Here is a 13,852-nt window from a genome sequence, read left to right as displayed (position 1 = left end):
ACTTACTAGAATATAAAATGTTAAATAAAATAAACATGAGAAAAAATAGTTTTATTTTGCAGCTGCTAAATATTTTTGTCCCTTTGGTTTTAATTTACTATCGATTATACTTTTCTTCTTTTCTGCTATTTCCTTTTGAATTCGGTGGTATCTTTCAACTGCATAATCAACTTCACTGGCTAATTGTTTTATTTTTGTCTGAAAAAATCGTTTATTTTTTATGATAAAGGTAGCAATAATAATTTTGTGATGAAAAATAGCAGACTTCCGTCAATGGTATCATTTTTTTCGGTCGACTGCGTATTGGTCCCAAGACAACTCATCCCCGTGACAATTCATCCTCTGACAATCAATCCCCGACTACCTATCCCTAACAACAATGAATTTCTAATAATCAATGACAATCTTGTTATAAAATCATAAACAAAGGACTATCATCAAACGAATATATTCTTATACCGTGTTGTGCCCTTTTATCATGATTTTTGGGCGTGGTTATTCGATATTAGACCAACACAAACGCGGGTAATTGTGTTGTGCTCTTTTAATATGGTTTGAATGTGTGTATTTATTCGACATTAGACTAACATAACAAATAAGCTTATTACCGTGTTGTGCCCTTTTATCATGATTTATGTAGGTGTTTATCCGACATTATTAAACTTAAAAAGATTGTTTATATGTTTAAAATTATTTAAAAATTTTCTAGAATATATATAATGTGAACGGAAAAATGTTTGAAAACCAAATTTTCACAGGGATGAATTGTCGCGGGGATGAATTGTCTTGGGACGAATATGCGGCACACCATTTTTTTCAAATAAATTAAATATTATTGTTCTAATCAGGTATAGATTCTTCTATACTTAAATAAAAATCAGGATGTTGTAGACCAAATTGACGAAACGTCGCATGTTAGATGAAATAAAAAAACATAACATCAATTTAGTCGACAACATCCGGATTTTTATTTAATAATAAATTATATTATTAAAAATATGAAAATTATTTTAAAAATATCTTCAGATATTGAAAGTGAATAAATTTACTTAGAAATTTTAAAAAATTAGTCTGCTATTTTTACTATAATTAATAATAATAATAATCTTACAAAATATTGTCTCTGCTTATTAATTCGTGTCATTTGTCTGACTCCAAACGGTACAGGTCTTCCGTCTGCGAATGAGTAATCCGGAAGATTTGTTAGAGGTCCAAAAGCATTAGGATTTTGTGTAAATCTATTTCTAAAATTCAAAGTAAAAAAAAAGAGTTTTTAAATAATTTCATAATTATAATTAGTCATACAAGAATATGTTATTATAAATTGTTTTTAACAAATAAATTATGACAAAAAAAATATTGACATGTAAAAATAAAAAAAAAAATTAAGAATAGAATTTTTAAAAAATAATTTTTCGAATATTTTCATTTTCATTATTTATATTTATATTAAATTCAAACCTCACTTAAAATGTATTATTGTTACTATAAATGTATATTGCCAATCGACGTTCTTTTGCAATAAATAAATATTTACTTGTTAAAAAAAAATTAAAAAATTGTCAAATGACTGCTAACTTAAATGTCATTATTTAATTTAATTACTGACTTACTTTTTACGCCATTTTTGATCTAATTGTTGTATTGAAGACACATGAAATTTGTTATAACAAATATTACTCAAATTGCTGCCTATAAAAAAATAAATATTGTATTATTACTTTGTTATTATATGACAATATAAAATAATAATAAAGTTAGCCGACATTTTTTATTTTTTTATTTTGCTCAATTTATTAAATTATAACTGAAAAATTGCACTTATAGTTTTTAACAAATGGAAATTTTTTTTTCTATTTTTTTGTAAAAATTTATTAATAAAAATTTTTAGATGTCGGCTAACTTTATTTTCATCAATATTAAAAATCATTACCTGTCCCAGTACGTAGGATAAAATTATTAATTTTAATTCCTTGAATCAACGCCATTATTCGAACTATTTATTTTACTCAATAACAATTTTTAAAAATTACAATTTCACTGTTTGTATAAATCAATTTTTATTTAATAATTATTGCAAAAAATAAAATATTTTTATTTGCCCAAAATAAAATTAGGTTAGTAATAGCGGCACACACTGAAGTATTTTTTATTATGATTATTATGTAGAATATTTGTAATATATTTAATATCAAAGTAGTTTAACACCTTACCAACTGTCAGTTAAAAAGAACACTACTGTCACAGCATCACAAACACACAAATGACAGATAATACGTACACACAATTGAATCTGCGTATGTGCGTGGCACTTGATACTATATGCTAAATACATATATGGTTGTATTGTGTGTAATAAATTCGCATCTTATATTGTACACATAAATACATTTATAAATATACATATATACATATATATGTATCACTATATTGCTATTACACACATAAAATATATAGTCATCAGAGCAGAATCAAACGTTTTACACTCTCACGTAATAACCAACAAAAACGTTTTGACGGACTCCTCGTGGTAAATTTATAAAATATTAAATAAAACTCCATAAAAATAATTAAAATAATTTGGTGAAATATTACAAATTTATATGTGAAATTAAATAAAATCAAGTGTTAGTTATGGTCTCGGTGATGCAGCCGTTTATGGTATGTAAAGTGAAATAAATAAAAGTTTACTTATTGTTATTATTGTTAACATATTAGTTAATAATTAATAATTAATAAAACTTGTTTTTTAAAATTATTTAATTTTAATTGATGATTATTCAACAGGACATTGAAAGTTCCCGAAGTTACATTGACGAGTTGTATTCGACAGATCCTCAAAAATGTTTAGATGCATTAATGTAAGTAAATTCACTAAAAAATAATTACTCCAATATAATTATTTTATAATACTGAAGTTTGCCGTCAGCTGTCAATTTTAAAAATTTTTTTAATAAACTACAATAAAAAAATTTTCACTTATAATTCTTATCAATTTTCAAGATACTGAATTTAACAGACATCTAACAATTTTTTAGATTGTTAATTTGTAAAGAAAAAAATTTCACATGTAGAAATTTTAAAAAATTATAAGTGTGAATTTTTTAAAATATTCGTTTTATAATAATTGATTTTTTATAAAAATTCGAATAATTGTCAGATCTCTGCTAATTTAAGTATCATTAATTTTCACACGTGGAACTTTTAAATAATTTTTTTTTTTATAATAATATAATTGCTATAAAATTATAAAAAAATTTCTAATGGCTGTTAACTTCAGTGTCATATAATTTATTATTATTAACAAAAATTAAGTTAGCCGACATTTAAAAATTTTTATAATTTTTTTAATTAAAAAAATTATTATGAAAATTAATTTAGCAGACATTTAATAATTTTAAGAAATTTAGTGGCAAATAAATTATTGTAAAAAGAAATGAAATCTAAAAAAATTAAAAGTGCATTTTTTTTTAATTTTTTTGTTAAAAAAAATAAAAAAATGTCCAAGTGACTGCTAACTTAAATGTCATAAAATTATTGCAAAATAAAAAAAAAATTTTCGTATGTAAAAATATAGACAAACTATAAGTGCAATTTTAAAAGATATTTTTTAGTTATAATTTAATAAATAAAAAAAAATTAAAAACGTCGACTAACTTTAGTATTATTATTATATGAAAATTAAGTTAGCCGAGGTTTAAAAATTTTAAAAATTTTAAAAATTATTACAAATAATAAAAAACTATGAGTGCAATTTAAAAAAAATAATTTTTAGTTGTAATTTAATAAATAAAAAAAAAAAAAATAAATAACCTTAGTATTATTTATTAATAAAAATTAAATTAGCCGACATTTAAAAATTTTAAAAATTTTAATTTACAAAATAATAAAAAAAAAATTTTATATGTAAAAATATTGAAAAACTATGAGTGCAATTTTTAGTTATAATTTAATAAATGAAAAAAAAAAATTAAAAATGTCGACTAGCTAGTATTAATATTACTAGTAATAAAATATAGTAAACATAATTAATAAAACGCTTACTTAGGATGGTGTAATTACTCAAAGCCATATAGTTATAAGAACATTTATACAATGATATTAATAATAATAAATTAAAAATAATTTTCAGATGTCTAAAAAATTCCGTAATTGGAAGTAACCGTCAAAAAGGTTCAGTGATAGCCCAGGGTGTGGTCCCCCGTCTCCTGCAACTCTTAAACGACTACAACCAGCCCCAACCAAGATCCCACTCAACAACAGCATCCTCCCCAGAAGTAACAGCCGGCGAAAGAATCCGGCTGGAAGCAGTAGTAACTCTTGGCTCCCTCGCCAAAGGTACAGACCAGCACGTGCTAGCATTGATAGATCTCGGAGTAGTGCCATTGATTCTCCAAGTGCTCCTATCAACTCCAGTCGGCGAAGGCGTTGACATTCTCATCACCTCTTCTGCAACCACCCACTCCGAGAATCTAAAAGTAAAACTATCAGACTTATTAATAGAGGCGTGTCTCCGCTGCTTAAGAACAGTCTTCCAGCACCCGAACGCTCCAGTGCAATCTTTATACCAGGACCCAGCACTAGTATCAAGATTGCTATCATTAGCATCTAGATCAGTGACCTGCCAAGTGTGCGTAGCAACAATCTTAACCACCGCCTGCAAGACAGCAGATGAGCAAAACGCTTTGATGAAAGGCGGAGCAATTGAGACACTAGCAGCGCAGCTAGACTCTCCACTAGCTGATGTCCAGCTTCCAGCGCTAGCTTGCTTGGCTAATATGTGCTATCAAAATCACTTGGTCTCCACTGTAGTCGCTAGTACTTCAACAGGTATGACATTAAAGTTAGCAGTCACTTAATCAATTTTCAATTTTTTCTGACAATCAGGGTGGCTATGGAAATAATAAATTATTTCTATAGCATTCTAAAAATCGTACTGCAGATAATTTTTATTATTAATTGGTGTTATTTAATTTCTTAATTTATGAATCCCGGAAAAAATAGACCTGGAAAAAATTTTAAAGTTACGAAAAATTCATATTATTTAAGATTTTTTAAATTATTATTACTATTATAATTTTTATTTTATAAGAATTTTAATGAAATAATATGAATTTTTCATAATTTTAAGATTTTTTTCGGGTCTATTTTTTCCGATTACCTTAATTTATATTTCTTTTTTTTTGTGATCAATAATATTAAAAAAACTAAATGTATGGATAATTAATATTAAAAAAGAAGTATAACTTCTCAATAATTAATGATAGTAAATATCAATTATTGTATTTTCAAAAGTTTAATTATTTAATTTAATTTTCAAAAGAAACGGATCTTTTTTGAATAGTTGAAAATCTGCAACAAAAGTATAACGTAATTTATAGTTCCAAATTTTTACTCAATTCTGGATATTAGATATGAATTCTAGCGTACAAAATTTATTTTTAAAATAATTTCCAATTATAACGAATATTTGAATAACAATTATTTTTTTTGTAGGTTCTGGAATTTTATTTTTGGTCAGGGAATTTCGAAATTAGTGTTCAGTCGCTCTGTAACAAATAAATTTTTTCCAAAAAATTATTTTTAAAAAATCGCATTTTCTATTTTTTAAAATTTCTACATGTCAATTTCTTTTCTACTTTTTTTTTTGCCATAATTTATTTGTTAAAAAAATTCTTAAAATTAACAAACATCTGCTAGATTTAGTCTTATCAAACATAATTTATAACGTAGAGAAATCAGATTGGACGTTAGTAGGCATTGTTTCATAGCATCCTGCATTGTGTGTTGATTTTAATTTAACTAAAAAAAAAAAAAAAAAAAAAAAACCGGATAAAACTAGTGAAGATGATATTTCTTAGCATAAATTTAATTTTTAAAAAAATATGATAGGTCATGATTAATTACTGAGCTCTGTCGAACTGGCTGTTCTGATCTCTCTACTAACTATAATTCTAATTCTCTATGCAAACTATTTTATGAAGTGGCCTTAATTTATGTCTATAATTACTCAAATTTTCTTCATACAAATTTGTTACTTTTTTCTTTTGTTATTTTTATTTTTTATGTTTACCTACTCGAGTAACTATGAAGTGATTGCTACAATCTGAATTTATTATTTAACTTTCTTGGTTATCTTGTCATTACTAAAATAATTTAAAAATAATTACTTTGTAAAGATTATTAATCCTGTTAATGGCTACGGTTGTTGGGTTTGGTTGTAAATAAATAAATAAATAAATTAATTAATTAATTAATTTTCATTCAACAGGTTCTAAAAAAGATGAAGAAGGAGCAGGTGGTCAGAATAAACAGCTACCAGCACTTCTGGGTCAGCTTATAGGCAGAGAAAGGAGTTCTTTGATCCAGCTGGAAGCAGCGAGGTGTGTAGCTTATATGCACAGAGCTGGAGCTTTATCAGCGACGGACCCACGAGTTGTCTATCGAGCACTGCCTTGCTTAGTGAGGCTCTGCCATCGAGACAGATCTCCACGAGAGCGCGTTGCTGCTGCTGAAACTCTGGCTTATTTAACAGAAGTTGATACTGAGCTGCAGCGTTTAGCTTCTATCAGCAATCATCTTATCCCGACTCTTGCTGAGCTGCTGAGGCCGCATCCGCAAGTTCAAGATGCAGCTCTGTGTCAAGATATGCGTCAAGCTGCTTTCAGAGCTTTCGCATCTTTGGGAGCTAATGATGAAGATATTCGCAAGAGGATTATTGAGACGGAGAATCTGATGGAGTTTATTGTCTCTGGACTTCAGGACCCGGGAGGTCCTAGAGTTCGTCTTGCGGCTGTTAGGTGTCTTCATTCATTATCAAGAAGTGTTCAGCAGCTCAGGACGACTTTTCAGGATCATGCGGTCTGGCGACCGCTTATGCAGCTGCTTCATGGTGCTGATAAAGGCTGTGGTTCTTTGGTTGGAGGAATTACTGGTGGGATTACTAGTGGAGTAAATGTTGGAGATGGTGAAGATGATTTGTTGACTGTTGCTTCGAGTACTTTGTGCAATTTATTGTTAGAGTTTAGTCCGAGTAAAGAACCGATTCTTGAGTCCGGTGGGGTGGAACTACTGTGTTCTTTAACGAAGAGACCGGACCCTGCGCTGAGGCTCAATGGAATCTGGGCGCTTATGAACGTGGCTTTTCAAGCGGAGCAAAGGGTCAAGTCGCAGATTTTGTCGTGCCTGGGGACGGATCAGATATTTAGATTGCTGGCTGATCCAGAGCCTGCTGTTCTTATGAAGACGCTGGGGTTACTGAGGAATTTACTTTCCACTAAGGCTCATATTGATCGGATTATGGATGAACATGCGGCTCATGTCATGCAAGCGGTGGTTCTTGTGCTGGAAGATCCGGATCATTCGGTGGATGTTAAGGAACAGGCGCTGTGTATTCTGGCTAATGTTGCTGATGGAGATCGCGCTAGGGAGCATATTATGGCTAATGAAGATGTACTCAAAAAACTTATGGACTATATGGTGTGTATTGTGAAATTATCTTGTATCTTGTGAACTCTTGAGATCTTTTAAGATGTAAGCTCATTCTGATGTTACGCTTTTCAAGAGCTTTCATTTGAGTACCCACATCAATTTTTCATATATTTTGTATATTTATATATATGTATATATGAAAAATATATGAAAATGTATGTGGGTACTCAAATGAAAGGTCTCGATGAGTACAATATCGGGATGAGCTTATATCTTTAAGAATGTCAATAATTAAGAAATTACCTTGTATCTTGTGAAATATTGACATTTTTAAAGATATAATCTCATTTTGAGATTATACTCATCGAGACCTTTCATTTGAGTACCCACATCAATTTTTCATATATTTTATATATTTATATATATTGTATATATGTATATATGAAAAATATATAAAAAATTGATGTGGGTACTCAAATGAAAGCTCTTGATGGGTGTAAAATCGAGATGAGTTTATATCTTTAAAAATATTAATAATTAAAAAATGACCTTGTATCTTGTCAACGACTGACATTTTTGAAGATATAAGCTCACCTCGACATTATACGCATTGAGACTTTTCATTTGAGTACCCACATCAATTTTTCATATATTTATATATATTATGTATATGCATATATGTATATATGAAAAATATATGAAAAATTGATGTGGGTACTCAAATGAAAGGTCTCGATGAGTGTAACATCAGGATGAGCTTATATCTTTAAAAATGTCAATAGTTGACAAAATACAAGGTCATTTCTTAATAATTGATATTTTTAAAGATATAAGCTCATCCTGATATTACACTCATCAAGAGCTTTCATTTGAGTACCCACATGAATTTTTATGTATTTTTCATATATACATATATATAATATATATAAATATATGAAAAATTGATGTGGGTATTCAAATGAAAGGTCTTGATGATTGTAACATCGGGATGAGCTTATATCTTTAAAAAAGTCAATAGTTAAGAAAGTACAGTGCAATTTAACAAAATTCATTATTTTATAAAGCAAAATTTTATTTATTTTTGTTTTTTTGTTAATAATGATAAATATTTTTTTTTTTTTTAGATGCATAGCAATATTAAACTTAAAGTCGCAGCTATATTTTGCGTGTGTAATTTAGTTTGGAGAGAAGAACCTGGTGCTGCTCAACGTCAAGCACGTTTACGTGAATTGGGACTTTATCAAATTTTACAGCAATTACGTTGCACCAAAGATTCTCAATTATTGGAAAAGTATGTATTTGATTGTTGAATTTATAAGTATAAAAAAAAAAAAAATTATTTCCGTGATAATTTTTTTTTTTTTTACATATTTGAATGTCGAGAGTTGATTAATAAATTAAAATAAAAATTAATTTTGTTACAGAGTAAAAACTGCAATGGCGCAATTTTTCGATCCATGAGCTATCGAAATAAAATTTAGAAATCCTTGCCTAGAATATTTTTATTTTTCATTATTATTTAGAAAAATTATTTTTGATTTTATCTTTAATAACTCTGTGATCCCGCCAATGCGTTATTTTACAAACTAAAGACTAGAATTTTTTCCCCTGTGAATGAAGTTATAAGTTTAAAAAAAAAAAAAAAAGAAAAAAAAAACGAAGCAATTAATTATAAAATTATTCAGTAATCAAATAATAAGAATTTAGATGTTCCTAGTCTATTAATTTATTGTTTATAAGTAGCTGAATTAAAAAAAAAAAATTATTAAAATAATATAAAAATTGAAAAATTGCATAAGAACAAATAATGTATAATTATACTTGCTGCGATTAGTTATTACTAATATTGCACCGCCATTTGGTATATTTTTATTGTAATATTGTATAGTAAATTTTTATTATTGAAATATGGTAATTTGACGTGAAAAAAATGAATAAATTGGAATGCTTGAACAGTACTGAATTCTGATGTATAAATTAATGCAGTGACACAAGAATTAAATAATTATTTTTCCTTTCACTCTTATATATACACTGAAAAAAAAAAAATTCTTGAATGGAGTGTAAATTTTCTTGGCTCAAGAAAATATTAACGGAGATTGAAAATTTCTTTAAATGACCTTGTATCTCATGAACTATTGACATTTTTGAAGATATAAGCTCATCCCGATGTTACACTTATCGAAACCTTTCGTTTGAGTACCCACATCAATTTTTCATATATTTCTTATATTTATATATATTATATATATGCATAAATGAAAAATATATCAAAAATGCATGTGGGTACTCAAATGAAAGCTCTTGATGAGCGTAACATCGGGATAAGCTTACATTTTAAAAAATATCAATAATTAAGAAATGACCTTGTAACTTGTTAACTATTGACATTTTTGAAGATATAAGCTCATCCCGATGTTTCACTCATCGAGACCTTTCATTTGAGTACCCACATCAATTTTTCATATATTTCTTATATTTATATGTATTATATATATGTATATATGAAAAATATATAAAAAATGCATGTGGGTACTTAAATGAAAGCTCTTGATGAGTGTAACATCAAGATAAGCTTATATCTTTAAAAATGTCAGTAATTAAGAAATGACCTTGTATCTTGTGAGCTATTGACATTTTTGAAGATATAAGCTCATCTCGACATTACATTCACCGAGACCTTTCGTTTGAGTACCCACATCAATTTTTCATATATTTTATATATTTATATATTATATATATATATATGTATATATTAAAAATATATCAAAAATGCATGTGGGTACTCAAATGAAAGCTCTCGATGAGTGTAGCCACAGTTTCAGAGTCAAAAACATTTCTTTGTGCTCCAAAATAACTTTTATTTTCCTTAAAATTTGTTTTTTCTGTATATGGTTGAAAGTTTAAGCTTAAAAAGTGAATATTCAATTATCAATTCACAACATAAAGTTTATTTATATTATATAGAAGTATATAATTTTATTTTTCTTTAAATGCTTAATTATTATTAAATCTTTGGTAAAAATCATTGGTAATTGTCATTATACTATTGGAATGATTAAAATATAAATATGATTCATTTGCCTTTTCTTTCCTTCGATTTCCAGAAGAAGAGAATTACACTGGTGGCGCATTTTTATCAAGAGAACGTGGTAAACTTTCGATAGGATTATTCGCCAATGGATCCAATTCAGCGAATAAGTCTAACCATGAATTGGCCTTTTGGTTTCCTTTCTTTTTCTTAAAGTACAAAATACAAAATACAAAATTACCAACAATTACATATATATTAAAAAAACCAATAGCAACAAACAAACATACCTTATCATCACCTTTCGCTTTACACAATTTCTTCCCCATAGCAGCATCCCCAAGACTTTGTTTCAAAATCCCCGGTGGTAAAAAAGTATCATTCATAAGTTCATCCCAGCCAACATTAGCCTTCGCTCCACCATTAAGAATATCCTCCAGCAGAGCAATATTTTCCGACGTCAAAGATTGTACAGAATCTTCCTTAGTAATTTTTTCCTTAGAAATTTCCGAAGAAGGCAACGAAGTTGCATTGTCAAAATCAAAATTAATATTCTCCTCATTAAACGAATCCATAGCCAAGTCTAGTTCAGCCAAACTTTTCTCCAACTCACTAACTTGCTTTTCATTTGTAAGCCCAGAATTATAACCAGACATACCAAAAAAGTCTTCAAGCTCCTTATCATTCCCTGACTCTTTCTTATTACCATCAAAATTTCCATCAGTATCAGCAGTTAAACTTAAAGACTCAAAAATCGAATTATTTTCCCCCGAACTTTCTCCAATATCCAGCAAAACTTCATCATTTTGTTGATTATTATTACGCTTGGTTGGTTCTGATTTATCAGCTTTTACTTCCTGAGCTTGCTCAATAGAATTATCATGATCATGATCATGATAATCAGAGTCAAAAAACAACAGCTTATCTTTATTATCATTATTTTCCGGGTTCAAAAAATTGTCACTATCTCCACCAGTCTCTTTAGCTAATTTCGAAGAAGTTTCAGCAAGTTCTTTAATCACCATAAAATCATAATGCTGATATCCTTTAAAACTATTAGCAATAGTCGAGTAAGCTTGGGCGGATTTTTCAGTAAAATTTAACAAGGTGCTTTGATACAAGACAAGAGCGTGGCTGAACATATTACACCTTGCAGCAGCAAGAAGATCAACTTTCTGCAAGCAATCGAGCGCTTCTTTATCAAACATCCCTTTACCACGCCTTACACGCGTCTGGACTTTCCGAAACCGCTCGAGCTGCTTCGAAGTATCGGGATCTAGTTCCTGGGAAATATTTTTCATCCAAGACAAAGCCGCGCGGTATTCAGTGCGTGCTTTTTCCATAGACTGGACAGTTTCAAGAGTATCCTCAACAGCTCGATGCCGGAAAGTTTCAACTTCTTGGTACAATCTTACCAAAGGCCCGCGTAGAGTCAACCGCTGTTGGCCTGAATAAGACAGAGATTTGCCGACAGCTGACATCATTTTACCAGCTCGGGTTTTGTCTTGCTTGCCAGCGTCTTTTAAAAACCGGCCCATTGCATTCTCTTCCTGGGCTAAGATGCACAATCTTTCTTGGTACTTGTCAATTACTCGAAGAAGATGTGTGCATGATTCCTGGATGCTTCGGAAGAGCTCCAGTTTTGCGTCGAGCTCAGCGTCTGATGCGACAATACACTCGTCTTCTTTTTTACCGAGTTTGCGGGATAACGCTTGCTTGGTCACCCAGTATTGGTGCTGCATTTTTGTTATTGGCGAGTCATCTGCTATGTTTGATGAACGCTGGACCCAACGATCAAATGCATTGCCAGAAACTCCTGAGCCTCCTCCTCTGTTGTCACTGTAATTATTTTTATTTATTTGTTAATATTCATTCTGATGAATTTTGTGATAAAAAAATTTTTAGAGGAATTAATGATGAAAATTAAGTTAGACATCTAAAAATTTTTAGAAATTTTTTTATTTAAAAAATGAATAATAATTAAGTTAGCCGATAATAATAAAGTTAACCGACATTTTTAATTTTTTTATTTTGCTTAATTTATTAAATTATAACTAAAAAGTATTTTTAAAAAATTGCACTTATAGTTTTTTAAGTTTTTAACAAATGAAAAAATTTTTTTTGTAATAATTCTTTAATAAAAAAAATCATAAAAATTTTTAGATGTCGGCTAACTTTATTTTCATAGTTAGCCAACATTTTTAATTTTTTTATTTTGCTCAATTTATTAATTTATAACTAAAAAATATTTTTTAAAAAATTGCACTTATAGTTTTTTAAGTTTTTAACAAATGAAAAAATTTTTTTTTAATAATTCTTTAATAAAAAAAATCATAAAAATTTTTAGATGTCGGCTAACTTTATTTTTATAAAAAATGATTACAAAATAATAAAAAAAAATGTTCATTTATAAAAAACTTGATAAATTGTAATGATATTAAAGTTAGTTGTCGTTTTACCAATTTTTGATTTTATTTAATAATTAAATTATTTTTAAAAAAATTGCATTTTTTATTTTTAAAAATTTCTACATGTCAATTTTTATTTTTTTTGCTGTAATTTATTTATTAACAACAATTCTAAAAATTATAAAATATCTGCTAAATTAATTTTCATTAAACTGTAAGTGCAATTTTTAAAAAATATATTTTAGTTCTAATTTAATAATTAAAAAAAATCAAAAAATTAAAAACATCGGCTAACTTTAGTGTTATCTTTAAGTGGCAAGCTAAAAACAAAAAATCAATAAGCAAAGATAATTTCTGCTGGTACTTACTAAGTATTCATGATGATTATCGTTGTAAAAGTTTCGGAGAAATAAATTTAACCATTTAAATTTATTAACAACAAAGGGAAAAATAAATGGCGTTTATTTTTGACGTTTTAGATTTTATTATCAAATCTGACAGTTCATGTAGGTATAGAGGTTTAAACGTATGTATAGTTTTTAGATCTTAATTATACTGTCAAGTGTCGTATAAAGTTTTTAGGATGTACAACTATTGTGTGAAGGATATTTAATTTTTTTATTTACAAAAATAAACGTTTTATATACGGACTTATGTTATTTTATAAGTAACTTGCCATCACTTGCTATATACTGACACATCAATATATATGTAGATATAGGTACATAATATTTATGCTATATATTAAAAAATTGACGTTACTGACACAGTCGTCGAGAGCGCTGCGGTTTATTTTTTTCTTCATTTTAAAAACGTCCAATTGGTGTTTTGTTTATATTATCTTTGTTAGATTTTAATTATAAGAATTCAGGAGAATTGTTTTAGTTTAATTAACTGACTGTTTTGATGTAAATGATTAAATTATTGAAATTCAGTCGAGTTTTTTTTAAACAATATTTTTATTTTTTTGTACTTTTATGAA

General features: G+C 28.0%; 3 protein-coding genes across 4 annotated transcripts; 1 reads left to right on the top strand and 2 right to left on the bottom strand.

Moving 5' to 3' along the window:
• Positions 1-30: 30 nt before the first annotated feature.
• LOC123266346 (39S ribosomal protein L52, mitochondrial) lies at positions 31-2,100 on the bottom strand. Its single transcript, XM_044730579.1, has 5 exons — positions 2,067-2,100; positions 1,934-2,020; positions 1,614-1,692; positions 1,112-1,244; positions 31-198 (listed from the first exon to the last, which is right to left on the bottom strand). Exons 2-5 carry the CDS (start codon positions 1,986-1,988, stop codon positions 52-54), a joined length of 414 nt encoding a protein of 137 aa, XP_044586514.1. The 5' UTR covers positions 1,989-2,020; positions 2,067-2,100; the 3' UTR covers positions 31-51.
• A 201-nt stretch (positions 2,101-2,301) lies between these two features.
• Positions 2,302-9,122, top strand: LOC123266325 (armadillo repeat-containing protein 8-like). The gene is made up of 6 exons (XM_044730538.1): positions 2,302-2,661; positions 2,788-2,861; positions 4,133-4,830; positions 6,272-7,479; positions 8,556-8,722; positions 8,856-9,122. Exons 1-6 carry the CDS (start codon positions 2,635-2,637, stop codon positions 8,890-8,892), a joined length of 2,211 nt encoding a protein of 736 aa, XP_044586473.1. The 5' UTR covers positions 2,302-2,634; the 3' UTR covers positions 8,893-9,122.
• A 1,239-nt stretch (positions 9,123-10,361) lies between these two features.
• LOC123266328 (islet cell autoantigen 1) lies at positions 10,362-13,590 on the bottom strand. Of its 2 annotated transcripts, none has more exons than XM_044730549.1 (3): positions 13,239-13,590; positions 10,753-12,301; positions 10,362-10,671 (listed from the first exon to the last, which is right to left on the bottom strand). In XM_044730549.1, exons 1-3 carry the CDS (start codon positions 13,247-13,249, stop codon positions 10,549-10,551), a joined length of 1,683 nt encoding a protein of 560 aa, XP_044586484.1. In that variant the 5' UTR covers positions 13,250-13,590; the 3' UTR covers positions 10,362-10,548. The 2 variants fall into 2 exon arrangements, with proteins under 2 accessions (XP_044586484.1, XP_044586483.1); XM_044730548.1 differs by having other exon boundaries at positions 10,362-10,675; positions 10,754-12,301.
• Between the last annotated feature and the right edge of the window lie 262 nt (positions 13,591-13,852).

Source organism: Cotesia glomerata, linkage group LG5 (assembly GCF_020080835.1).
Source record: "Cotesia glomerata isolate CgM1 linkage group LG5, MPM_Cglom_v2.3, whole genome shotgun sequence".
Taxonomy (NCBI): Eukaryota; Metazoa; Arthropoda; class Insecta; order Hymenoptera; family Braconidae; genus Cotesia; species Cotesia glomerata.
Note: the sequence above shows the minus strand (reverse complement) of the source record. Positions and strands in the feature narration are given on the sequence as shown.

Coding starts and splice junctions, on each gene's coding strand:
- LOC123266346 (XM_044730579.1), bottom strand. CDS start 1,988: ATGGCGTTGATTCAAGGAATTAAAATTAATAATTTTATCCTACGTACT. Junction 1,245..1,613: donor GATCAAAAATGGCGTAAAAA/GTAAGTCAGTAA, acceptor TTTGAATTTTAG/AAATAGATTTACACAAAATC. Junction 199..1,111: donor ATAAGCAGAGACAATATTTT/GTAAGATTATTA, acceptor CGATTTTTTCAG/ACAAAAATAAAACAATTAGC.
- LOC123266325 (XM_044730538.1), top strand. CDS start 2,635: ATGGTCTCGGTGATGCAGCCGTTTATG. Junction 2,862..4,132: donor AAATGTTTAGATGCATTAAT/GTAAGTAAATTC, acceptor AATAATTTTCAG/ATGTCTAAAAAATTCCGTAA. Junction 4,831..6,271: donor AGTCGCTAGTACTTCAACAG/GTATGACATTAA, acceptor TTCATTCAACAG/GTTCTAAAAAAGATGAAGAA.
- LOC123266328 (XM_044730548.1), bottom strand. Junction 10,676..10,753: donor AAAGCGAAAGGTGATGATAA/GGTATGTTTGTT, acceptor TATTTTGTACTT/TAAGAAAAAGAAAGGAAACC.